At 40.8% G+C, this 27,978-nt stretch overlaps 1 protein-coding gene across 1 annotated transcript in view; it reads right to left on the bottom strand.

Annotated features, from left to right (window-relative positions):
- The window catches only part of LOC135513189 (phosphatidylinositol 3-kinase regulatory subunit gamma-like), a 400,919-nt gene that overhangs the window by 235,508 nt on the left and 137,433 nt on the right, over window positions 1–27,978 (bottom strand). The window contains exons 3-4 of the mRNA XM_064935982.1: window positions 26,650–26,742; window positions 26,460–26,537 (exon numbers count right to left, since the gene is read on the bottom strand). Of these exons, the coding sequence (XP_064792054.1) occupies window positions 26,460–26,537; window positions 26,650–26,742 (171 nt within the window). The remainder of the gene's footprint in view (window positions 1–26,459; window positions 26,538–26,649; window positions 26,743–27,978) is intronic.

Here is a 27,978-nt window from a genome sequence, read left to right as displayed (position 1 = left end):
ACATCATCCCAGTACAGTACTAGTCTACTGATACAACACAACATCATCCCAGTACAGTACTAGTCTACTGATACAATACAACATCATCCCAGTACAGTACTAGTCTACTGATACAATACAACATCATCCCAGTACAGTACTAGTCTACTGATACAATACAACATCATCCCAGTACAGTACTAGTCTACTGATACAACACAACATCATCCCAGTACAGTACTAGTCTACTGATACAACACAACATCATCCCAGTACAGTACTAGTCTACTGATACAATACAACATCATCCCAGTACAGTACTAGTCTACTGATACAACACAACATCATCCCAGTACAGTACTAGTCTACTGATACAATACAACATCATCCCAGTACAGTACTAGTCTACTGATACAACACAACATCATCCCAGTACAGTACTAGTCTCTACTGATACAACACAACATCATCCCAGTACAGTACTAGTCTACTGATACAATACAACATCATCCCAGTACAGTACTAGTCTACTGATACAACACAACATCATCCCAGTACAGTACTAGTCTACTGATACAACACAACATCATCCCAGTACAGTACTAGTCTACTGATACAACACAACATCATCCCAGTACAGTACTAGTCTACTACTGATACAACACAACATCTACTGATCATCCCAGTACAGTACTAGTCTACTGATACAACACAACATCATCCCAGTACAGTACTAGTCTACTGATACAACACAACATCATCCCAGTACAGTACTAGTCTACTGATACAATACAACATCATCCCAGTACAGTACTAGTCTACTGATACAACACAACATCATCCCAGTACAGTACTAGTCTACTGATACAACACAACATCATCCCAGTACAGTACTAGTCTACTGATACAATACAACATCATCCCAGTACAGTACTAGTCTACTGATACAACACAACATCATCCCAGTACAGTACTAGTCTACTGATACAACACAACATCATCCCAGTACAGTACTAGTCTACTGATACAACACAACATCATCCCAGTACAGTACTAGTCTACTGATACAATACAACATCATCCCAGTACAGTACTAGTCTACTGATACAACACAACATCATCCCAGTACAGTACTAGTCTACTGATACAATACAACATCATCCCAGTACAGTACTAGTCTACTGATACAACACAACATCATCCCAGTACAGTACTAGTCTACTGATACAACACAACATCATGATACAACACAACATCATCCCAGTACAGTACTAGTCTACTGATACAACACAACATCATCCCAGTACAGTACTAGTCTACTGATACAACACAACATCATCCCAGTACAGTACTAGTCTACTGATACAACACAACATCATCCCAGTACAGTACTAGTCTACTGATACAACACAACATCATCCCAGTACAGTACTAGTCTACTGATACAACACAACATCATCCCAGTACAGTACTAGTCTACTGATACAACACAACATCATCCCAGTACAGTACTAGTCTACTGATACAACACAACATCATCCCAGTACAGTACTAGTCTACTGATACAACACAACATCATCCCAGTACAGTACTAGTCTACTGATCTACTACAGTACTATACAACACAACATCATCCCAGTACAGTACTAGTCTACTGATACAACACAACATCATCCCAGTACAGTACTAGTCTACTGATACAATACAACATCATCCCAGTACAGTACTAGTCTACTGATACAACACAACAACATCATCCCAGTACAGTACTAGTCTACTGATACAACACAACATCATCCCAGTACAGTACTAGTCTACTGATACAACACAACATCATCCCAGTACAGTACTAGTCTACTGATACAATACAACATCATCCCAGTACAGTACTAGTCTACTGATACAATACAATATCACCCCACTAGTACTAGTCTACTGATACAACACAACATCATCCCAGTACAGTACTAGTCTACTGATACAACACAACATCATCCCAGTACAGTACTAGTCTACTGATACAATACAACATCATCCCAGTACAGTACTAGTCTACTGATACAACACAACATCATCCCAGTACAGTACTAGTCTACTGATACAACACAACATCATCCCAGTACAGTACTAGTCTACTGATACAATACAACATCATCCCAGTACAGTACTAGTCTACTGATACAACACAACATCATCCCAGTACAGTACTAGTCTACCTACTGATACAACACAACATCATCCCAGTACAGTACTAGTCTACCTATTGATACAATACAACATCATCCCAGTACAGTACTAGTCTACCTACTGATACAATACAACATCATCCCAGTACAGTACTAGTCTACTGATACAACACAACATCATCCCAGTACAGTACTAGTCTACTGATACAACACAACATCATCCCAGTACAGTACTAGTCTACCTACTGATACAATACAACATCATCCCAGTACAGTACTAGTCTACTGATACAACACAACATCATCCCAGTACAGTACTAGTCTACTGATACAACACAACATCATCCCAGTACAGTACTAGTCTACTGATACAATACAACATCATCCCAGTACAGTACTAGTCTACCTGATACAATACACATCATCCCAGTACAGTACTAGTCTACTGATACCACTGATACAATACAACATCATCCCAGTACAGTACTAGTCTACTGATACAACACAACATCATCCCAGTACAGTACTAGTACTAGTCACAGTACTAGTCTACTGATACAACACAACATCATCCCAGTACAGTACTAGTCTACTGATACAACACAACATCATCCCAGTACAGTACTAGTCTACTGATACAACACAACATCATCCCAGTACAGTACTAGTCTACTGATACAACACAACATCATCCCAGTACAGTACTAGTCTACTGATACAACACAACATCATCCCAGTACAGTACTAGTCTACTGATACAATACAGTATCACAATACCCATCCCAGTACAGTACTAGTCTACTGATACAATACAACATCATCCCAGTACAGTACTAGTCTACTGATACAACACAACATCATCCCAGTACAGTACTAGTCTACTGATACAATACAACATCATCCCAGTACAGTACTAGTCTACTGATACAACACAACATCATCCCAGTACAGTACTAGTCTACCTACTGATACAACACAACATCATCCCAGTACAGTACTAGTCTACCTACTGATACAATACAACATCATCCCAGTACAGTACTAGTCTACTGATACAACACAACATCATCCCAGTACAGTACTAGTCTACCTACTGATACAACACAACATCATCCCAGTACCCTAGATACAACACAACATCATCCCAGTCTACAGTACTAGTCTCTACCTATCATGATACACTGATACAACATCATCCCAGTACAGTACTAGTCTACCATACTGATACAATACAACATCATCCCAGTACAGTACTAGTCTACTGATACAACACAACATCATCCCAGTACAGTACTAGTCTACCTACTGATACAACACAACATCATCCCAGTACAGTACTAGTCTACCTACTGATACAATACAACATCATCCCAGTACAGTACTAGTCTACTGATACAACACAACATCATCCCAGTACAGTACTAGTCTACTGATACAACACAACATCATCCCAGTACAGTACTAGTCTACTGATACAATACAACATCATCCCAGTACAGTACTAGTCTACTGATACAACACAACATCATCCCAGTACAGTACTAGTCTACTGATACAACACAACATCATCCCAGTACAGTACTAGTCTACTGATACAACACAACATCATCCCAGTACAGTACTAGTCTACTGATACAACACAACATCATCCCAGTACAGTACTAGTCTACTGATACAATACAACATCATCCCAGTACAGTACTAGTCTACTGATACAACACAACATCATCCCAGTACAGTACTAGTCTACTGATACAACACAACATCATCCCAGTACAGTACTAGTCTACTGATACAATACAACATCATCCCAGTACAGTACTAGTCTACTGATACAACACAACATCATCCCAGTACAGTACTAGTCTACTGATACAACACAACATCATCCCAGTACAGTACTAGTCTACTGATACAACACAACATCATCCCAGTACAGTACTAGTCTACTGATACAAGTACAACTATACTGATACAACACAACATCATCCCAGTACAGTACTAGTCTACTGATACAACACAACATCATCCCAGTACAGTACTAGTCTACTGATACAACACAACATCATCCCAGTACAGTACTAGTCTACTGATACAACACAACATCATCCCAGTACAGTACTAGTCTACTGATACAATACAACATCATCCCAGTACAGTACTAGTCTACTGATACAACACAACATCATCCCAGTACAGTACTAGTCTACTGATACAACACAACATCATCCCAGTACAGTACTAGTCTACTGATACAATACAACATCATCCCAGTACAGTACTAGTCTACTGATACAACACAACATCATCCCAGTACAGTACTAGTCTACTGATACAACACAACATCATCCCAGTACAGTACTAGTCTACTGATACAACACAACATCATCCCAGTACAGTACTAGTCTACTGATACAACACAACATCATCCCAGTACAGTACTAGTCTACTGATACAACACAACATCATCCCAGTACAGTACTAGTCTACTGATACAACACAACATCATCCCAGTACAGTACTAGTCTACTGATACAACACAACATCATCCCAGTACAGTACTAGTCTACTGATACAATACAACATCATCCCAGTACAGTACTAGTCTACTGATACAACACAACATCATCCCAGTACAGTACTAGTCTACTGATACAATACAACATCATCCCAGTACAGTACTAGTCTACTGATACAACACAACATCATCCCAGTACAGTACTAGTCTACTGATACAACACAACATCATCCCAGTACAGTACTAGTCTACTGATACAATACAACATCATCCCAGTACAGTACTAGTCTACTGATACAATACAACATCATCCCAGTACAGTACTAGTCTACTGATACAACACAACATCATCCCAGTACAGTACTAGTCTACTGATACAACACAACATCATCCCAGTACAGTACTAGTCTACTGATACAATACAACATCATCCCAGTACAGTACTAGTCTACTGATACAACACAACATCATCCCAGTACAGTACTAGTCTACTGATACAACACAACATCATCCCAGTACAGTACTAGTCTACTGATACAACACAACATCATCCCAGTACAGTACTAGTCTACTGATACAATACAACATCATCCCAGTACAGTACTAGTCTACTGATACAACACAACATCATCCCAGTACAGTACTAGTCTACTGATACAATACAACATCATCCCAGTACAGTACTAGTCTACTGATACAACACAACATCATCCCAGTACAGTACTAGTCTACTGATACAACACAACATCATCCCAGTACAGTACTAGTCTACTGATACAACACAACATCATCCCAGTACAGTACTAGTCTACTGATACAATACAACATCATCCCAGTACAGTACTAGTCTACTGATACAACACAACATCATCCCAGTACAGTACTAGTCTACTGATACAACACAACATCATCCCAGTACAGTACTAGTCTACTGATACAATACAACATCATCCCACTACAGTACTAGTCTACTGATACAACACAACATCATCCCAGTACAGTACTAGTCTACTGATACAACACAACATCATCCCAGTACAGTACTAGTCTACTGATACAACACAACATCATCCCAGTACAGTACTAGTCTACTGATACAACACAACATCATCCCAGTACAGTACTAGTCTACTGATACAACACAACATCATCCCAGTACAGTACTAGTCTACTGATACAATACAACATCATCCCAGTACAGTACTAGTCTACTGATACAATACAACATCATCCCAGTACAGTACTAGTCTACTGATACAACACAACATCATCCCAGTACAGTACTAGTCTACTGATACAATACAATATCACCCCACTAGTACTAGTCTACTGATACAACACAACATCATCCCAGTACAGTACTAGTCTACTGATACAACACAACATCATCCCAGTACAGTACTAGTCTACTGATACAATACAACATCATCCCAGTACAGTACTAGTCTACTGATACAACACAACATCATCCCAGTACAGTACTAGTCTACTGATACAACACAACATCATCCCAGTACAGTACTAGTCTACTGATACAACACAACATCATCCCAGTACAGTACTAGTCTACCTACTGATACAACACAACATCATCCCAGTACAGTACTAGTCTACTGATACAACACAACATCATCCCAGTACAGTACTAGTCTACTGATACAACACAACATCATCCCAGTACAGTACTAGTCTACTGATACAATACAACATCATCCCAGTACAGTACTAGTCTACTGATACAACACAACATCATCCCAGTACAGTACTAGTCTACTGATACAACACAACATCATCCCAGTACAGTACCAATCTACTGATACAATACAACATCATCCCAGTACAGTACTAGTCTACTGATACAATACAACATCATCCCAGTACAGTACTAGTCTACTGATACAACACAACATCATCCCAGTACAGTACTAGTCTACTGATACAACACAACATCATCCCAGTACAGTACTAGTCTACCTACTGATACAAGTACAGTACTAGTCTACTGAACATCATCCCAGTACAGTACTAGTCTACTGATACAACACAACATCATCCCAGTACAGTACTAGTCTACTGATACAATACAACATCATCCCAGTACAGTACTAGTCTACTGATACAACACAACATCATCCCAGTACAGTACTAGTCTACTGATACAACACAACATCATCCCAGTACAGTACTAGTCTACTGATACAACACAACATCATCCCAGTACAGTACTAGTCTACTGATACAACACAACATCATCCCAGTACAGTACTAGTCTACTGATACAACACAACATCATCCCAGTACAGTACTAGTCTACTGATACAACACAACATCATCCCAGTACAGTACTAGTCTACTGATACAACACAACATCATCCCAGTACAGTACTAGTCTACTGATACAACACAACATCATCCCAGTACAGTACTAGTCTACTGATACAACACAACATCATCCCAGTACAGTACTAGTCTACTGATACAACACAACATCATCCCAGTACAGTACTAGTCTACTGATACAACACAACATCATCCCAGTACAGTACTAGTCTACTGATACAACACAACATCATCCCAGTACAGTACTAGTCTACTGATACAATACAACATCATCCCAGTACAGTACTAGTCTACTGATACAATACAACATCATCCCAGTACAGTACTAGTCTACTGATACAACACAACATCATCCCAGTACAGTACTAGTCTACTGATACAACACAACATCATCCCAGTACAGTACTAGTCTACTGATACAATACAACATCATCCCAGTACAGTACTAGTCTACTGATACAACACAACATCATCCCAGTACAGTACTAGTCTACTGATACAATACAACATCATCCCAGTACAGTACTAGTCTACTGATACAACACAACATCATCCCAGTACAGTACTAGTCTACTGATACAACACAACATCATCCCAGTACACACTGATACATCATCCCAGTACAGTACTAGTCTACTGATACAACACAACATCATCCCAGTACAGTACTAGTCTACTGATACAACACAACATCATCCCAGTACAGTACTAGTCTACTGATACAACACAACATCATCCCAGTACAGTACTAGTCTACTGATACAACACAACATCATCCCAGTACAGTACTAGTCTACTGATACAACACAACATCATCCCATCCCAGTACAGTACTAGTCTACTGATACAACACAACATCATCCCAGTACAGTACTAGTCTACTGATACAACACAACATCATCCCAGTACAGTACTAGTCTACTGATACAACACAACATCATCCCAGTACAGTACTAGTCTACTGATACAACACAACATCATCCCAGTACAGTACTAGTCTACTGATACAACACAACATCATCCCAGTACAGTACTAGTCTACTGATACAATACAACATCATCCCAGTACAGTACTAGTCTACTGATACAACACAACATCATCCCAGTACAGTACTAGTCTACCTACTGATACAACACAACATCATCCCAGGACAGTACTAGTCTACTGATACAATACAACATCATCCCAGTACAGTACTAGTCTACTGATACAATACAATATCACCCCACTAGTACTAGTCTACTGATACAATACAACATCATCCCAGTACAGTACTAGTCTACTGATACAACACAACATCATCCCAGTACAGTACTAGTCTACTGATACAATACAATATCATCCCAGTACAGTACTAGTCTACCTACTGATACAACACAACATCATCCCAGTACAGTACTAGTCTACCTACTGATACAATACAACATCATCCCAGTACAGTACTAGTCTACTGATACAACACAACATCATCCCAGTACAGTACTAGTCTACCTACTGATACAACACAACATCATCCCAGTACAGTACTAGTCTACCTACTGATACAATACAACATCATCCCAGTACAGTACTAGTCTACCTACTGATACAATACAACATCATCCCAGTACAGTACTAGTCTACTGATACAACACAACATCATCCCAGTACAGTACTAGTCTACCTACTGATACAACACAACATCATCCCAGTACAGTACTAGTCTACTGATACAATACAACATCATCCCAGTACAGTACTAGTCTACTGATACAACACAACATCATCCCAGTACAGTACTAGTCTACTGATACAATACAACATCATCCCAGTACAGTACTAGTCTACTGATACAACACAACATCATCCCAGTACAGTACTAGTCTACTGATACAACACAACATCATCCCAGTACAGTACTAGTCTACTGATACAATACAACATCATCCCAGTACAGTACTAGTCTACTGATACAACACAACATCATCCCAGTACAGTACTAGTCTACTGATACAATACAACATCATCCCAGTACAGTACTAGTCTACTGATACAACACAACATCATCCCAGTACAGTACTAGTCTACTGATACAACACAACATCATCCCAGTACAGTACTAGTCTACTGATACAATACAACATCATCCCAGTACAGTACTAGTCTACTGATACAACACAACATCATCCCAGTACAGTACTAGTCTACTGATACAACACAACATCATCCCAGTACAGTACTAGTCTACTGATACAACACATCATCATCCCAGTACAGTACTAGTCTACTGATACAACACAACATCATCCCAGTACAGTACTAGTCTACTGATACAACACAACTACTGATACAATACAACATCATCCCAGTACAGTACTAGTCTACTGATACAACACAACATCATCCCAGTACAGTACTAGTCTACTGATACAACACAACATCATCCCAGTACAGTACTAGTCTACTGATACAACACAACATCATCCCAGTACAGTACTAGTCTACTGATACAACACAACATCATCCCAGTACAGTACTAGTCTACTGATACAACACAACATCATCCCAGTACAGTACTAGTCTACTGATACAATACAACATCATCCCAGTACAGTACTAGTCTACTGATACATCAAGTACAAGTCTACTGATCAATCCATCATCCCAGTACAGTACTAGTCTACTGATACAACACAACATCATCCCAGTACAGTACTAGTCTACTGATACAACACAACATCATCCCAGTACAGTACTAGTACAACACAACATCATCCCAGTACAGTACCTCTGGACTGATACAACACAACATCATCCCAGATACAACACAACATCATCCCAGTACAGTACTAGTCTACTGATACAACACAACATCATCCCAGTACAGTACTAGTCTACTGATACAACACAACATCATCCCAGTACAGTACTAGTCTACTGATACAATACAACATCATCCCAGTACAGTACTAGTCTACTGATACAACACAACATCATCCCAGTACAGTACTAGTCTACTGATACAATACAACATCATCCCAGTACAGTACTAGTCTACTGATACAACACAACATCATCCCAGTACAGTACTAGTCTACTGATACAACACAACATCATCCCAGTACAGTACTAGTCTACCTACTGATACAATACAACATCATCCCAGTACAGTACTAGTCTACTGATACAATACAACATCATCCCAGTACAGTACTAGTCTACTGATACAACACAACATCATCCCAGTACAGTACTAGTCTACTGACACAACACAACATCATCCCAGTACAGTACTAGTCTACTGATACAATACAACATCATCCCAGTACAGTACTAGTCTACTGATACAACACAACATCATCCCAGTACACTACTAGTCTACTGATACAACACAACATCATCCCAGTACAGTACTAGTCTACTGATACAACACAACATCATCCCAGTACAGTACTACCGTCTACTGATACAACACAACATCATCCCAGTACAGTACTAGTCTACTGATACAATACAACATCATCCCAGTACAGTACTAGTCTACTGATACAACACAACATCATCCCAGTACAGTACTAGTCTACTGATACAATACAATATCATCCCAGTACAGTACTAGTCTACTGATACAACACAACATCATCCCAGTACAGTACTAGTCTACCTACTGATACAACACAACATCATCCCAGTACAGTACTAGTCTACTGATACAATACAACATCATCCCAGTACAGTACCAATCTACTGATACAACACAACATCATCCCAGTACAGTACTAGTCTACTGATACAACACAACATCATCCCAGTACAGTACTAGTCTACTAGTCTACTGATACAACACAACATCATCCCAGTACAGTACTAGTCTACTGATACAACACAACATCATCCCAGTACAGTACTAGTCTACTGATACAACACAACATCATCCCAGTACAGTACTAGTCTACTGATACAACACAACATCATCCCAGTACAGTACTAGTCTACTGATACAACACAACATCATCCCAGTACAGTACTAGTCTACTGATACAACACAACATCATCCCAGTACAGTACTAGTCTACTGATACAATACAACATCATCCCAGTACAGTACTAGTCTACTGATACAACACAACATCATCCCAGTACAGTACTAGTCTACTGATACAATACAACATCATCCCAGTACAGTACTAGTCTACTGATACAACACAACATCATCCCAGTACAGTACTAGTCTACTGATACAACACAACATCATCCCAGTACAGTACTAGTCTACCTACTGATACAACACAACATCATCCCAGTACAGTACTAGTCTACTGATACAATACAACATCATCCCAGTACAGTACTAGTCTACTGATACAACACAACATCATCCCAGTACAGTACTAGTCTACTGATACAACACAACATCACAGTACAGATACTGATACAATACAACATCATCCCAGTACAGTACTAGTCTACTGATACAATACAACATCATCCCAGTACAGTACTAGTCTACTGATACAATACAACATCATCCCAGTACAGTACTAGTCTACTGATACAACACAACATCATCCCAGTACAGTACTAGTCTCTACTGATACAACACAACATCATCCCAGTACAGTACTAGTCTACTGATACAATACAAATCATCATCCCAGTACAGTATCATAGTACAGTACTAGTCTACTGATACAATACAACATCATCCCAGTACAGTACTAGTCTACTGATACAACACAACATCATCCCAGTACAGTACTACATCATCCCAGTACAGTACTACTGATACAACACAACATCATCCCAGTACAGTACTAGTCTGATACCTACTGATACAATACAACATCATCCCAGTACAGTACTAGTCTACTGATACAACACAACATCATCCCAGTACAGTACTAGTCAGTACCTACTGATACAACACAACATCATCCCAGTACAGTACTAGTCTACTGATACAACACAACATACTGATAGTCTACTGATACAACACAACATCATCCCAGTACAGTACTAGTCTACTCATACCCATTGATACAATACAACATCATCCCAGTACAGTACTAGATACAACACAAACATCCCAGTACAGTACTACTGATACAATACAACATCATCCCAGTACAGTACTAGTCTACTGATACAACACAACATCATCCCAGTACAGTACTAGTCATCCCTACTGATACTGATACAACAACATCATCCCAGTACAGTACTAGTCTACTGATACAACACAACATCATCCCAGTACAGTACTAGTCTACCTACTGATACAACACAACATCATCCCAGTACAGTACTAGTCTACTGATACAACACAACATCATCCCAGTACAGTACTAGTCTACTGATACAACACAACATCATCCCAGTACAGTACTAGTCTACTGATACAATACAACATCATCCCAGTACAGTACTAGTCTACTGATACAATACAACATCATCCCAGTACAGTACTAGTCTACTGATACAATACAACATCATCCCAGTACAGTACTAGTCTACTGATACAACACAACATCATCCCAGTACAGTACTAGTCTACTGATACAATACAACATCATCCCAGTACAGTACTAGTCTACTGATACAACACAACATCATCCCAGTACAGTACTAGTCTACTGATACAACACAACATCATCCCAGTACAGTACTATACTACCTACTGATACAATACAACATCATCCCAGTACAGTACTAGTCTACTGATACAACACAACATCATCCCAGTACAGTACTAGTCTACTCAGTACAGTACTAGTCTACTGATACATGATACAACACAACATCATCCCAGTACAGTACTAGTCTCTACTGATACAATACAACATCATCCCAGTACAGTACTAGTCTACCTACTGATACAATACAACATCATCCCAGTACAGTACTAGTCTACTGATACAACACAACATCATCCCAGTACAGTACTAGTCTACCTACTGATACAACACAACATCATCCCAGTACAGTACTAGTCTACCTACTGATACAATACAACATCATCCCAGTACAGTACTAGTCTACTGATACAACACAACATCATCCCAGTACAGTACTAGTCTACTGATACAATACAACATCATCCCAGTACAGTACTAGTCTACTGATACAACACAACATCATCCCAGTACAGTACTAGTCATCATCCCTACTGATACAACACAACATCATCCCAGTACAGTACTAGTCTACTGATACAACACAACATCATCCCAGTACAGTACTAGTCTACTGATACAACACAACATCATCCCAGTACAGTACTAGTCTGATACTGATCATCCCAGTACAGTACTAGTCTACTGATACAACACAACATCATCCCAGTACAGTACTAGTCTACTGATACAACACAACATCATCCCAGTACAGTACTAGTCTACTGATACAGTACAGATACAATACAACATCATCCCAGTACAGTACTAGTCTACTGATACAACACAACATCATCCCAGTACAGTACTAGTCTACTGATACAACACAACATCATCCCAGTACAGTACTAGTCTACTGATACAATACAACATCATCCCAGTACAGTACTAGTCTACTGATACAACACAACATCATCCCAGTACAGTACTAGTCTACTGATACAACACAACATCATCCCAGTACAGTACTAGTCTACTGATACAACACAACATCATCCCAGTACAGTACTAGTCTACCTACTGATACAACACAACATCATCCCAGTACAGTACAACATCATCCCATCATCCCAGTACTAGTCTACTGATACAACACAACATCATCCCAGTACAGTACTAGTCTACTGATACAACACAACATCATCCCAGTACAGTACTAGTCTACTGATACAACACAACATCATCCCAGTACAGTACTAGTCTACTGATACAATACAACATCATCCCAGTACAGTACTAGTCTACTGATACAACACAACATCATCCCAGTACAGTACTAGTCTACTGATACAACACAACATCATCCCAGTACAGTACTAGTCTACTGATACAATACAACATCATCCCAGTACAGTACTAGTCTACTGATACAACACAACATCATCCCAGTACAGTACTAGTCTACTGATACAACACAACATCATCCCAGTACAGTACTAGTCTACTGATACAACACAACATCATCCCAGTACAGTACTAGTCTACTGATACAACACAACATCATCCCAGTACAGTACTAGTCTACTGATACAATACAACATCATCCCAGTACAGTACTAGTCTACTGATACAACACAACATCATCCCAGTACAGTACTAGTCTACTGATACAACACAACATCATCCCAGTACAGTACTAGTCTACTGATACAACACAACATCATCCCAGTACAGTACTAGTCTACTGATACAATACAACATCATCCCAGTACAGTACTAGTCTACTGATACAATACAACATCATCCCAGTACAGTACTAGTCTACTGATACAACACAACATCATCCCAGTACAGTACTAGTCTACTGATACAACACAACATCATCCCAGTACAGTACTAGTCTACTGATACAACACAACATCATCCCAGTACAGTACTACTGATACAACACAACATATCCCAGTACAGTATACAATACAACATCATCCCAGTACAGTACTAGTCTACTGATACAATACAACATCATCCCAGTACAGTACTAGTCTACTGATACAACACAACATCATCCCAGTACAGTACTAGTCTACTGATACAACACAACATCATCCCCAGTACAGTCTACTGATAGTACTAGTCTACTGATACAAGTACTACAACATCATCCCAGTACAGTACTAGTCTACTGATACAATCACAACATCATCCCAGATACAACACAACATCATCCCAGTACAGTACTAGTCTACTGATACAACACAACATCATCCCAGTACAGTACTAGTCTACTGATACAACACAACATCATCCCAGTACAGTACTAGTCTACTGATACAACACAACATCATCCCAGTACAGTACTAGTCTACTGATACAACACAACATCATCCCAGTACAGTACTAGTCTACTGATACAACACAACATCATCCCAGTACAGTACTAGTCTACTGATACAATACAACATCATCCCAGTACAGTACTAGTCTACTGATACAATACAACATCATCCCAGTACAGTACTAGTCTACTGATACAACACAACATCATCCCAGTACAGTACTAGTCTCTACTGATACAACACAACATCATCCCAGTACAGTACTAGTCTACTGATACAATACAACATCATCCCAGTACAGTACTAGTCTACTGATACAACACAACATCATCCCAGTACAGTACTAGTCTACTGATACAACACAACATCATCCCAGTACAGTACTAGTCTACTGATACAATACAACATCATCCCAGTACAGTACTAGTCTACTGATACAATACAACATCATCCCAGTACAGTACTAGTCTACTGATACAACACAACATCATCCCAGTACAGTACTAGTCTACTGATACAACACAACATCATCCCAGTACAGTACTAGTCTACTGATACAATACAACATCATCCCAGTACAGTACTAGTCTACTGATACAACACAACATCATCCCAGTACAGTACTAGTCTACTGATACAACACAACATCATCCCAGTACAGTACTAGTCTACTGATACAACACAACATCATCCCAGTACAGTACTAGTCTACTGATACAACACAACATCATCCCAGTACAGTACTAGTCTACTGATACAACACAACATCATCCCAGTACAGTACTAGTCTACTGATACAACACAACATCATCCCAGTACAGTACTAGTCTACTGATACAACACAACATCATCCCAGTACAGTACTACTGATACAACACAACATCATCCCAGTACAGTACTAGTCTACTGATACAACACAACATCATCCCAGTACAGTACTAGTCTACTGATACAACACAACATCATCCCAGTACAGTACTAGTCTACTGATACAACACAACATCATCCCAGTACAGTACTAGTCTACTGATACAACACAACATCATCCCAGTACAGTACTAGTCTACTGATACAACACAACATCATCCCAGTACAGTACTAGTCTACTGATACAACACAACATCATCCCAGTACAGTACTAGTCTACTGATACAACACAACATCATCCCAGTACAGTACTAGTCTACTGATACAACACAACATCATCCCAGTACAGTACTAGTCTACTGATACAACACAACATCATCCCAGTACAGTACTAGTCTACTGATACAATACAACATCATCCCAGTACAGTACTAGTCTACTGATACAACACAACATCATCCCAGTACAGTACTAGTCTACTGATACAACACAACATCATCCCAGTACAGTACTAGTCTACTGATACAACACAACATCATCCCAGTACAGTACTAGTCTACTGATACAACACAACATCATCCCAGTACAGTACTAGTCTACTACTGATACAACTGATACAACATCATCCCAGTACAGTACTAGTCTACTGATACAACACAACATCATCCCAGTACAGTACTAGTCTACTGATACAACACAACATCACCCCACTAGTACTAGTCTACTGATACAACACAACATCATCCCAGTACAGTACTAGTCTACTGATACAACACAACATCATCCCAGTACAGTACTAGTCTACTGATACAACACAACATCATCCCAGTACAGTACTAGTCTACTGATACAACACAACATCATCCCAGTACAGTACTAGTCTACTGATACAACACAACATCATCCCAGTACAGTACTAGTCTACTGATACAACACAACATCATCCCAGTACAGTACTAGTCTACTGATACAACACAACATCATCCCAGTACAGTACTAGTCTACTGATACAACACAACATCATCCCAGTACAGTACTAGTCTACTGATACAACACAACATCATCCCAGTACAGTACTAGTCTACTGATACAACACAACATCATCCCAGTACAGTACTAGTCTACTGATACAACACAACATCATCCCAGTACAGTACTAGTCTACTGATACAACACAACATCATCCCAGTACAGTACTAGTCTACTGATACAACACAACATCTACTGATACAACACAACATCATCCCAGTACAGTACATAGTACAGTCTACTGATACAACACAACATCATCCCAGTACAGTACTAGTCTACTGATACAACACAACATCATCCCAGTACAGTACTAGTCTACTGATACAACACAACATCATCCCAGTACAGTACTAGTCTACTGATACAACACAACATCATCCCAGTACAGTACTAGTCTACTGATACAACACAACATCATCCCAGTACAGTACTAGTCTACTGATACAACACAACATCATCCCAGTACAGTACATCATAGTACAGTACTAGTCTACTGATACAACACAACATCATCCCAGTACAGTACTAGTCTACTGATCTACTGATACAACACAACATCATCCCAGTACAGTACTAGTCTCTACTGATACAACACACATCACAGTAAGTACCAATCTACTGATACAATACAACATCATCCCAGTACAGTACCAATCTACTGATACAATACAACATCATCCCAGTACAGTACTAGTCTACTGATACAACACAACATCATCCCAGTACAGTACTAGTCTACTGATACAATACAACATCATCCCAGTACAGTACTAGTCTACTGATACAACACAACATCATCCCAGTACAGTACTAGTCTACTGATACAATACAACATCATCCCAGTACAGTACTAGTCTACTGATACAATACAACATCATCCCAGTACAGTACTAGTCTACTGATACAACACAACATCATCCCAGTACAGTACCTAGTCCGCCCACTGTTTCACCAGGCAGCAACACATGAGACTGAGATGAGCACTAGGAGTGTGAACCCAGCTTTCCAGTCTAATGACAAAGTAATAGCGCTAATAGGAGTTCATGACAGGAGAGAGGGAGTGACAAGAAGAGCCTCTCACGTCTCTGTCCAGGATGACTGAGGCATTATACCGCTGAACAAATAGACAAACAAGCCGACAATGCCACCGAGAGAGAGACCAGGCATCGCGTCATTCCCTTCCCGGGGTGGGTAGGCTTTAATGGCATTCCTTCCTCAGAAGGAAGGAAAGAAGTCGTAGCTCGCTTGGTGACAAACCGCTGTTCCCTTGTCTGTTTATTAATCACACAGCTTAAGTTAAATGACTGTCATAAAACCAAAGGTGTATGGTAGCTAGGTTGTTAGCTCGGTAGATAGGTAGCTAGGTAGGTAGCTAGTTAGGTAGGTAGGTAGGTAGGTAGGTAGTTAGCTAGGTAGGTAGGTAGGTAGGTAGGTAGGTAGGTAGGTAGGTAGGTAGGCAGGTAGGTAGGTAGGTAGGTAGCTAGTTAGGTTGCTAGGTAGGTTGTTAGCTAAGTAGATAGCTTGCTAGGTAGCTAGGTAGGTAGTTAGCTAGGTAGGTAGCTAGTTAGGTAGCTAGGTAGGTAGGTAGTTAGGTTGTTAGCTAAGTAGTTAGCTAGCCAGGTAGATAGGTAGGTAGTTAGCTAGGTAGTTAGCTAGGTAGTTAGTTAGGTAGCTAGGTAGAGAGTTAGCTAGGTAGGCAGCTAGTTAATATGGCGGTACAGTGGTCAGTGTATGAGCTTAGGCAGCAGAAGAGCCCCTAGGCGAGCACTCCCCAGCTGACTGTAAAACCAATGCTGGGCTCTAATAGGTTATCGACGAGTGCATACGGCACACGGTGACATCACCCATAGCCAATGAGAGGGGAGGAAGGAGAGGAAGAGAGGAGCGTTTTTTAATTTGTGCTTTGCTGATCTCAGCGGCTCTTGTCATGGAGGTAGGGAGGGGAAAAGGGATGGTGATGAATGAGTGAGTGAATGAAAAATAGAGAGAGAGAGAGAGAGTGGATGAAGAGGCAGAGAAGGTGGGGAGAAGGGGTGAAGTGTGCAGTCTGTGTCTTCATTGGGCATACAGGGTGTGACTCTGTTCCTAGGCATCATCCAGGCAAGGCAGGGTCGAGATGTGGAGGTTCGGGGGATTTGGTAAAACCACAGATCCCAGTACCTGGGTTCATTCTGAACAACAACAGGTGGCTGTGTGTGCAAGTATGATTAGTGTATGTATGTATGTATGTATGTATGTGTGTATGTGTGTATGTGTGTGTGTGTGTGTGTGTGTGTGTGTGTGTGTGTGTGTGTGTGTGTGTGTGTGTGTGTGTGTGTGTGTGTGTGTGTGTGTGTGTGTGTGTATATGTGTATGTGTGTATATATATGAGTCATCCTCTCCAAAACTGTGTTCCCACTCTATGCCAGTGAAGTTGGCGGCTGGATGACTACATCATGCATGTAATCAGTGTGGTTCATATACCAGTGTTGTTACCGTACGGTGCAGCTAAAACAACGACCCGTGTGGGCATCACTGAAGCAACAGCTAAAACAACGACCCGTGTGGGCATCACTGAAGCAACAGCTAAAAACGGCTAGCTGTCACCATGGCAACTCCCGTGCCATTTACCAATCTGCAGTCTGCTCGATGAGGTAATGGTTCTAGACAGGTTTCTGTGGCTGCTTGACTGGGTGAGCCTTCCAACACACAGACACACACACACACACACCTATTTTCTACTATTCTCTCTGTTTTATCGGTTTAATTTGTTCTGTGTCTTCCTCTCCCTACTGGGATCATTAGAGGTGTGCGTCCTTCGCGTTGTGACAGGCAGCCCTGAACTGTCCATGTATGTATTCATGTATAAGAGCCGTGTGTCAACCCATTTCTGTACATGTCTTTCCTCTCCCATGTCTACTCCTATGGGGACATATGACCAGTCCGTGTATGCTAGCTCGCCTTGCTCTTTCCATGCACGTCACGTACATGTAACTGCCAAAATAATGGAAACACTTGAGTTAATACGGGTTCTGGTGTGGGGTGCATTTTTCTGGCATGGTTCAGGTCCACTCAACCCCTTAGAGGGCAAGGTAAACGCCAGTAAATACACAGCCCTTCTGAGTGATCACCTTCAACCTATGGTGAATCATTTATACCCTGATGAGAGTGGATGACAGTGCCCACATCCACAGGGCACGAGTGGTCACTGAATGGTTTGATGAGCATGAAAAATGTTAATCATATGCCATGGCCGTCTCAGTCAGCGCCGGTGAGCATTTTCCACTACCATCAACAAAACACCAAATTATGGAATTTCTTGTGGAATAATGGTGCCACAACCCTCCAATAGAGTTCCAATTGCAGAATCTATGCCAGGCGCATTGAAGCTGGTGCCTCAAAGTCCTATTAAGGGACTTTATGTTGGTGTTTCCTTTATCTCGGCAGTTACTTGCATGTACATAAACTTTTTCAGGACACTGTCTTTCAAAGATAATTAGTAAAAATCCAAATATCGTCCCAGATCTTCATTGTAAAGAGTTTAAACACTGTTTCCCATGCTTGTTCAATTAACCATAAACAATTAATGAACATGCACCTGTGGAACGGTCATTAAGACACTAACAGCTTACAGACGGTAGGCAGTTAAGGTCACAGTTATGAAAACTTAGGACACTGAAGAGGCCTTTCTACTGACTCTGAAAAACACCAAAAGAAAGATGCCCAGGGTCCCTGCTCATCTGTGTGAACGTGCCTGAGGCATGCTGCAAGGAGGCATGAGGACTGCAGATATGGCCAGGGCAATAAATTGCAATGTCCGTACTGTGAGATGCCTAAGACTGCGCTACAGGGAGAAAGGATGGACAGCTGATCGTCCTCGCAGTGGCAGACCACGTGTAACAACACCTTCACAGGATCGGTACATCCGAACATCACACCTGCGGGACAGGTACAGGATGGCAACAACAATTGCCCGAGTTACACCAGTAACGCACAATCCCTTCATCAGTGCTCTGACTGTCCGCAATAGGCTGAGAGAGGCTGGACTGGGGCTTGTAGACCTGTTGTAAGGCAGGTCCTCACCAGACATCACCGGCAACAATGCAGCCTATGGGCACAAACCCACCGTCGCTAGACCAGACAGGACTGGCAAAAATTGTTCTTCACTGACAAGTTGCGGTTTTATCTCAACAGGGGTGATGGTCAGATTTGAGTTTATCGTTGAAGGAATGAACATTACACTGAGGCCTCTACTCTGGAGCGGGATCAATTTGGAGGGAGAGGGTCCGTCATGGTCTGGGTTGGTGTGTCACAGCTTCATCGGACAGATCTTGTTGTCATTGAAGGCAATCTCAACACTAAGGGAAGACATCCTCCTCCCTCACATGGTGCCCTTCCTGCAGGCTCATCCTGACATGACCCTCCAGTATGACAAAGACACCAGCCATACCGCTTGTTCTGTGCGTGATTTCCTGCAAGACAGGAATGTCAGTGTTCTTGGCCAGCCTTGGCCAGCGAAGAGCCCAGATCTCAATCCCATTAAGCACGTCTGGAGGATGAGAGCTAGGGCCATTCCCCCCAGAAATGTCCGGGAACTTGCAGGTGCTTTGGTGGAAGAGTGGGGTAACATCTTACACCAAGAACTGGCAAATCTGGTGCACTCAATGAGGAGGAGATGCACTGCAGAACACAATGCAGCTGGTGGCCACACCAGATAAAGACTGTTACTTTTGTTGAACTGTTGTTGAATCTTGATATGTTCATTCAAATATTTACACAAGTTCAGTTTGCTGAAAATAAACACAGTTGAAAGTGAGAGGACGTTTCTTTTTGCTGAGTTTATATGTTCATTTCTATGTGTACTGTACATGTGTGTTGAATTCGCTAGGACCTAGGGTCCACTGTGTAAATGTGTGTGTGTGTCTGTGTGTGTCTGTGTGTGTCTGTGTGTGTGTGTATATATATGTGTGTGTGTGTGTGTGTGTGTGTGTGTGTGTGTGTGTGTGTGTGTGTGTGTGTGTGTGTGTGTGTGTGTGTGTGTGTGTGTGTGTGTGTGTGTGTGTGTGTGTGTGTGTGTGTGTGTGAGCACCTATAACACGCTGAACAATTGTGGTTCTTCAACGATTCATAAATAATCAGTAGAATTCAATAGAAAAACATGACTTTCTTTCAGGGAAGATTCATATGGGCTCATTGATAAATAATCAAACCGATATAGCTCTGAAACTGTGTAGATACAGTGTGTTATACTGTAAAGTGGAATGGAACTGACAGCATTTTAGCAACATGACATCTTATTAAAATCTGTTCATATACACCCCCAGGAAGAATACTACACCATTTAAAAAACATGTTCTGACAAGCGAGCACTTAGATATGGTCATTTTCACATTTTCATAAATTCCAAAAAGGCATTTGTGAAAATTCTAAAGCAAAATAGAGTGGGGAAAGCGGCAGTGTGTTTGGACAATGAATAGACACTGCAGTAAATAAAACCTAATAAAAACATCTGTCTCGTCCAGGACCAGAGTCTACGTTGACGGATGCACCATTGCCAATCAGAGCTACAGTAGACCTTTATGCAAACAATCCATTTGCAAACAGGCCTGCCATCATTCACTTAGAACGCATTCGCCAAAAGCCACAAAATACACCTGAAGTAATTTCTGCAAATATGCCAATACCACTTGGGAGTTCCCTTACATTTAGGAACTTTACAATCCTATTGATCAAACAACCATGAAAATGTAGACTCTCTCTCCCCCACATCAACAACTAATGCTAGCCAGAGAAAGATGAGCTAACATCTAAAGAAGGAACATTAGATAAACCCTCTCAAACTTTTTCAGCTAGTTGGCCGTCAAAATTTCACTGATAAACGATGGGGAAATGTGGCCTCCTCGTCCTTCTGCAGCTTGCCTGCCAACAATGCTTGTCCCAACCAAGCACCCATAGCAAATTGACTAAAGTTGGCTAGCTTGCTAGCTAGCTACTTCCAGACACAAAGGAGAGAACAGCTTACTCTGACCCTTTTACTTGCTCTAGCAAAGCTGGTTACGCTGTTTACATGTTATCCAGAGCGTTTGTGACTAACTATTACTTTCTTTGCCTATGTTTACTGACATGGTCATATTCAGAGGATGTTGCGCGTTCGTAAATTCATCAGTTATTCTGTGCTCTGGCATCGGAGTAGATAGAGTAGCCAGAGTGAATTTGCGAACGCAAGAGATATGCTTACTGGGTAACAGTTGTTCCAGTTCATGCTAGCTAACCGAATGACACCTGCATCTCTAGCTGTGTATAGTCACCGAAAAAACGATATGAGGGGAAAAAGTTGGTCACTCCTCCAATAACATGCCATGACATCCTCCTAGCTAGCTAGCTATCTAGCTAACGTTAAAAACTGTTTTTAGCTTGCTACATAAATTGATACGCTAGCCTATTAGCCACGTTATGACTGACTTGTGATCATTGCCCTTGCTAGTTTGATTGTATTGTCATTCCCAACCTTAGTTACATTCGTTTGTTTTTTGTCCAAAATATAATTGAAACTGAAACAGTGCATCGTGAATGGAGGCAGCAAACAATGTACCAGGCCAGCTGTGTTTTACAACCTGATAGCAATATGTCTTGGACTGCCAGTGCATCCTGAATGGAGGCAGCAAACAATGTACCAGGCCAGCTGTGTTTTACAACCTGATAGCAATATGTCTTGGACTGCCAGTGCATCCTGAATGGAGGCAGCAAACAATGTACCAGGCCAGCTGTGTTTTACAACCTGATAGCAATATGTCTTGGACTACCAGTGCATCCTGAATGGAGGCAGCAAACAATGTACCAGGCCAGCTGTGTTTTACAACCTGATAGCAATATGTCTTGGACTGCCAGTGCATCCTGAATGGAGGCAGAAAACAATGTACCAGGCCAGCTGTGTTTTACAACCTGATAGCAATATGTCTTGGACTACCAAGAAATGTATTGGTGAATTATATTAATCATGCATTGAACTGCATCAATCTATTCTGCCAACTATGCCTTAGTGTTCATCATGGAATGTTGAGGTAAACATATAGGTAAACATATATATATATAAAACCTGCTGTGTAATGCTGTGTGTCATGTTATACTGTGTTAAACTGTGTAATGTTATACTGTTATACTAGTCCAACGCTCTAACCACTAGACTACCCTGCCGCCCCAATAATGTTATAACAATGTGTAATGTTATACTGTTTTATACTGTGTTATACTGTGTAATACTGTGTAATGTTATGTGTTATGCTATACTGTGTAATGCTGTGTAATGTTATGTGTTATGCTATACTGTGTAATGCTGTGTACTGTTATGTGTTATGCTATACTGTGTAATGCTGTGTACTGTTATGTGTTGTGCTATACTGTGTAATGCTGTGTACTGTTATGTGTTATGCTATACTGTGTAATGCTGTGTACTGTTATGTGTTATGCTATACTGTGTAATGCTGTGTACTGTTATGTGTTATGCTATACTGTGTAATGCTGTGTACTGTTATGTGTTGTGCTATACTGTGTAATGCTGTGTACTGTTATGTGTTATGCTATACTGTGTAATGCTGTGTACTGTTATGTGTTATGCTATACTGTGTAATGCTGTGTACTGTTATGTGTTATGCTATACTGTGTAATGCTGTGTACTGTTATGTGTTGTGCTATACTGTGTAATGCTGTGTACTGTTATGTGTTGTGCTATACTGTGTAATGCTGTGTACTGTTATGTGTTATGCTATACTGTGTAATGCTGTGTACTGTTATGTGTTGTGCTATACTGTGTAATGCTGTGACAGTTCAAGGCTGAGACAGTCCCAGTTAGAGTTCAAAGTTGAGACAGTCCCAGTTAGAGTTCAAAGTTGAGACAGTCCCAGTTAGAGTTCAAAGCTGAGACAGTCCCAGTTAGAGTTCAGGGCTGAGACAGTCCCAGTTAGAGTTCAGGGCTGAGACAGTCCCAGTTAGAGTTCAAAGCTGAGACAGTCCCAGTTAGAGTTCAGGGCTGAGACAGTCCCAGTTAGAGTTCAGGGCTGAGACAGTCCCAGTTAGAGTTCAGGGCTGAAACAGTCCCAGTTAGAGTTCAAGGCTGAGACAGTCCCAGTTAGAGTTCAAGGCTGAGACAGTCCCAGTTAGAGTTCAAGGCTGGGGTTTCCCAAAAGCATTGTAGCACTAAGACCATCTTCAGTCCATTTAGTTTCAATAGAATTAAGATGAACTTAGTGCTTTGATGCTTTTGGGAAGCCCAGGCGGGTTCTATTCTGTCTGCTGAATAGTGCAGAGGCAGAGCACTCCCTTGTGGAGCCAGCCTGTACTTCAACACAAACTTTCCCAACTTTCCTTCTGCCCCAATAGACTAAGATCCCCGGCTTTCAGCAGTTCTGTATGAGTCTTAGCACACCTGAGAGAAGCTGTTGTGAGTGATTCTATATGCAAGATGTATTATTGCCCAGTCTGGCTGTAAAGACCTGACAGGCTCACACCTGTTGAGCTGACATGCTGCAATTTCAGTTTACAAATACCATAGCTCCTCAACTTGGGTCCTGACATGACAAAACACTGTTCAGATTGGAGTTGTGTCCTGACATGACAAAACACTGTTCAGATTGGAGTTGTGTCCTGACATGATAAAACACTGTTCAGATTGGAGGTGTGTCCTGACATGATAAAACACTGTTCAGATTGGAGTTGTGTCCTGACATGATAAAACACTGTTCAGATTGGAGTTGTGTCCTGACATGACAAAACACTGTTCAGATTGGAGGTGTCCTGACATGATAAAACACTGTTCAGATTGGAGTTGTGTCCTGACATGACAAAACACTGTTCAGATTGGAGTTGTGACCTGACATGACAAAACACTGTTCAGATTGGAGTTGTGTCCTGACATGATAAAACACTGTTCAGATTGGAGTTGTGTCCTGACATGACAAAACACTGTTCAGATTGGAGTTGTGTCCTGACATGACAAAACACTGTTCAGATTGGAGTTGTGTCCTGACATGATAAAACACTGTTCAGATTGGAGTTGTGTCCTGACATGACAAAACACTGTTCAGATTGGAGTTGTGACCTGACATGACAAAACACTGTTCAGATTGGAGTTGTGTCCTGACATGATAAAACACTGTTCAGATTGGAGTTGTGTCCTGACATGATAAAACACTGTTCAGATTGGAGTTGTGTCCTGACATGATAAAACACTGTTCAGATTGGAGTTGTGTCCTGACATGACAAAACACTGTTCAGATTGGAGTTGTGTCCTGACATGATAAAACACTGTTCAGATTGGAGTTATATAGGGTTTATGTACCTCTGTTATGTAGGGTTATATAGGGGTTATGTACCTCTGTTATGTAGGGTTATATAGGGATTATGTACCTCTCTTATATACGGTCAAGTAGGGTATATGTTCCTGTTTTATGAACGATTTTGTAGTGTTTATGTACCTGTGTTATGTAGGGTGTATGTACCTGTGTTATGTAGGGTTATGTAGAGTTTATGTACCTGTGTTATGTAGGGTTATATAGGGATTATGTACCTGTCTTATATACGGTTAAATAGGGTTTATGTACCTGTGTTATGTAGGGTTGTGTAGAGTTTGTGTACCTGTGTCTAGAACCTGTCTCAGTTCTGGGGGTCCGGTGGAGGCTGGGGTGGTCCGGTACAGAGGCTCACTCTCCAACCCTAGACGAGCAGGGGAGAGAAATTACTGAAATAGCGTGGTGTGATAATTCCAGAATTGTGTACAATATAAATTACCAACATGATATTTCCTCTAAATTATGGAAGTGTTTACCTTGTCTCTCCAGAGCTTCTATCAGCCTGTGTAGTGCCACAGGAACCTGGTCAGGCAGAGCACACACCTCTGGGGCTTCCCCTGGCCCCCCAACTGGGCGAGAGAAAGAGAGAGAGGGAGAACATTGATCAGAGATGTTACACACATAGACAATGCACACATGCGTGAAATAAGAGAAGTCAACCACATTCCCTTAGTGCTTAATGATCCACACTCAACCACAGACCCAAACATGAATGTGTGTGTGAGAGAGCAAAAGAGAGAGAGCGAGAGAAAATTAAGAGAGAGAGAATAAAGAGAAAGAGAGAATAAAGAGAGAGGGAATAAAGAGAGAGAGAGAATAAAGAGAGAGAGAGAATGAAGATAGAGAGAATAAAGAGAGAAAATAAAGATAGAGAGATAGAATAGAGAGAGAGAGAATAAAGAGAGAGAGAGAGAATAAAGATAGAGAGATAGAATAGAGAGAGAGAGAATAAAGAGAGAGAGAGAATAAAGAGAGAGAGAGAATAAAGAGAGAGAATAAAGATAGAGAGAATAAAGAGAGAAAATAAAGATAGAGAGATAGAATAGAGAGAGAGAGAAAATAAAGAGAGAGAGAATAAAGAGAGAGAGAGAATAAAGATAGAGAGATAGAATAGAGAGAGAGAGAAAATAAAGAGAGAGAGAGAATAAAGAGAGAGAGAGAATAAAGAGAGAGAATAAAGAGAGAGAATAAAGATAGAGATAGAATAGAGAGATAGAGAAAAAAAATAAAGAGAGAGAAATAGAGAGAGAGAAAATAAAGAGAGAGAGATAGAATAGAGAGAGAGAAAATAGAGAGAGAGAAAATAAAGAGAGAGAAATAGAGAGAGAGAAAATAAAGAGAGAGAGATGTGGATGCGTAGGTGTTTGACCTGCACTGCCTTCTCTGTGCATCTCTGGTTCTTTCAGGAGCATCATTTAAATTCCGCTCTTCTGCTCCGTGTGACAAATGCACAGACACACACACACACGCACGCACGCACGCACGCACGAGTAAAGACCTTGTTAAATGTCAACCGAGAGGTGAGGACCTGGTCACACCACAAAACACACCAGCCAATCCACTGTTCCCTGCCCGCTCTCTCACCACGGCCTCCACCACACACCCTATATGCTTTCTACACATGCTCAGGGGAATCTGTTGCCATTATCATCAAGAGTAAAAAGGTTGTAGGAATGCTGCCTACATTAGCATTCACTATTAGAAAAAAAGGTGCTATCTAGAACCTTGAAGGGGTTTTCAGCTGTCCCCATAGGAGATACCATTAGCGTAGGTAGCTGGCATTAGCATAGGAGTCATTGCATCAT

The sequence above is a fragment of the Oncorhynchus masou genome, chromosome 24 (assembly GCF_036934945.1).
Source record: "Oncorhynchus masou masou isolate Uvic2021 chromosome 24, UVic_Omas_1.1, whole genome shotgun sequence".
Lineage (NCBI taxonomy): Eukaryota > Metazoa > Chordata > Actinopteri > Salmoniformes > Salmonidae > Oncorhynchus > Oncorhynchus masou.
This window is presented reverse-complemented; position numbering and strand designations above follow the sequence as displayed.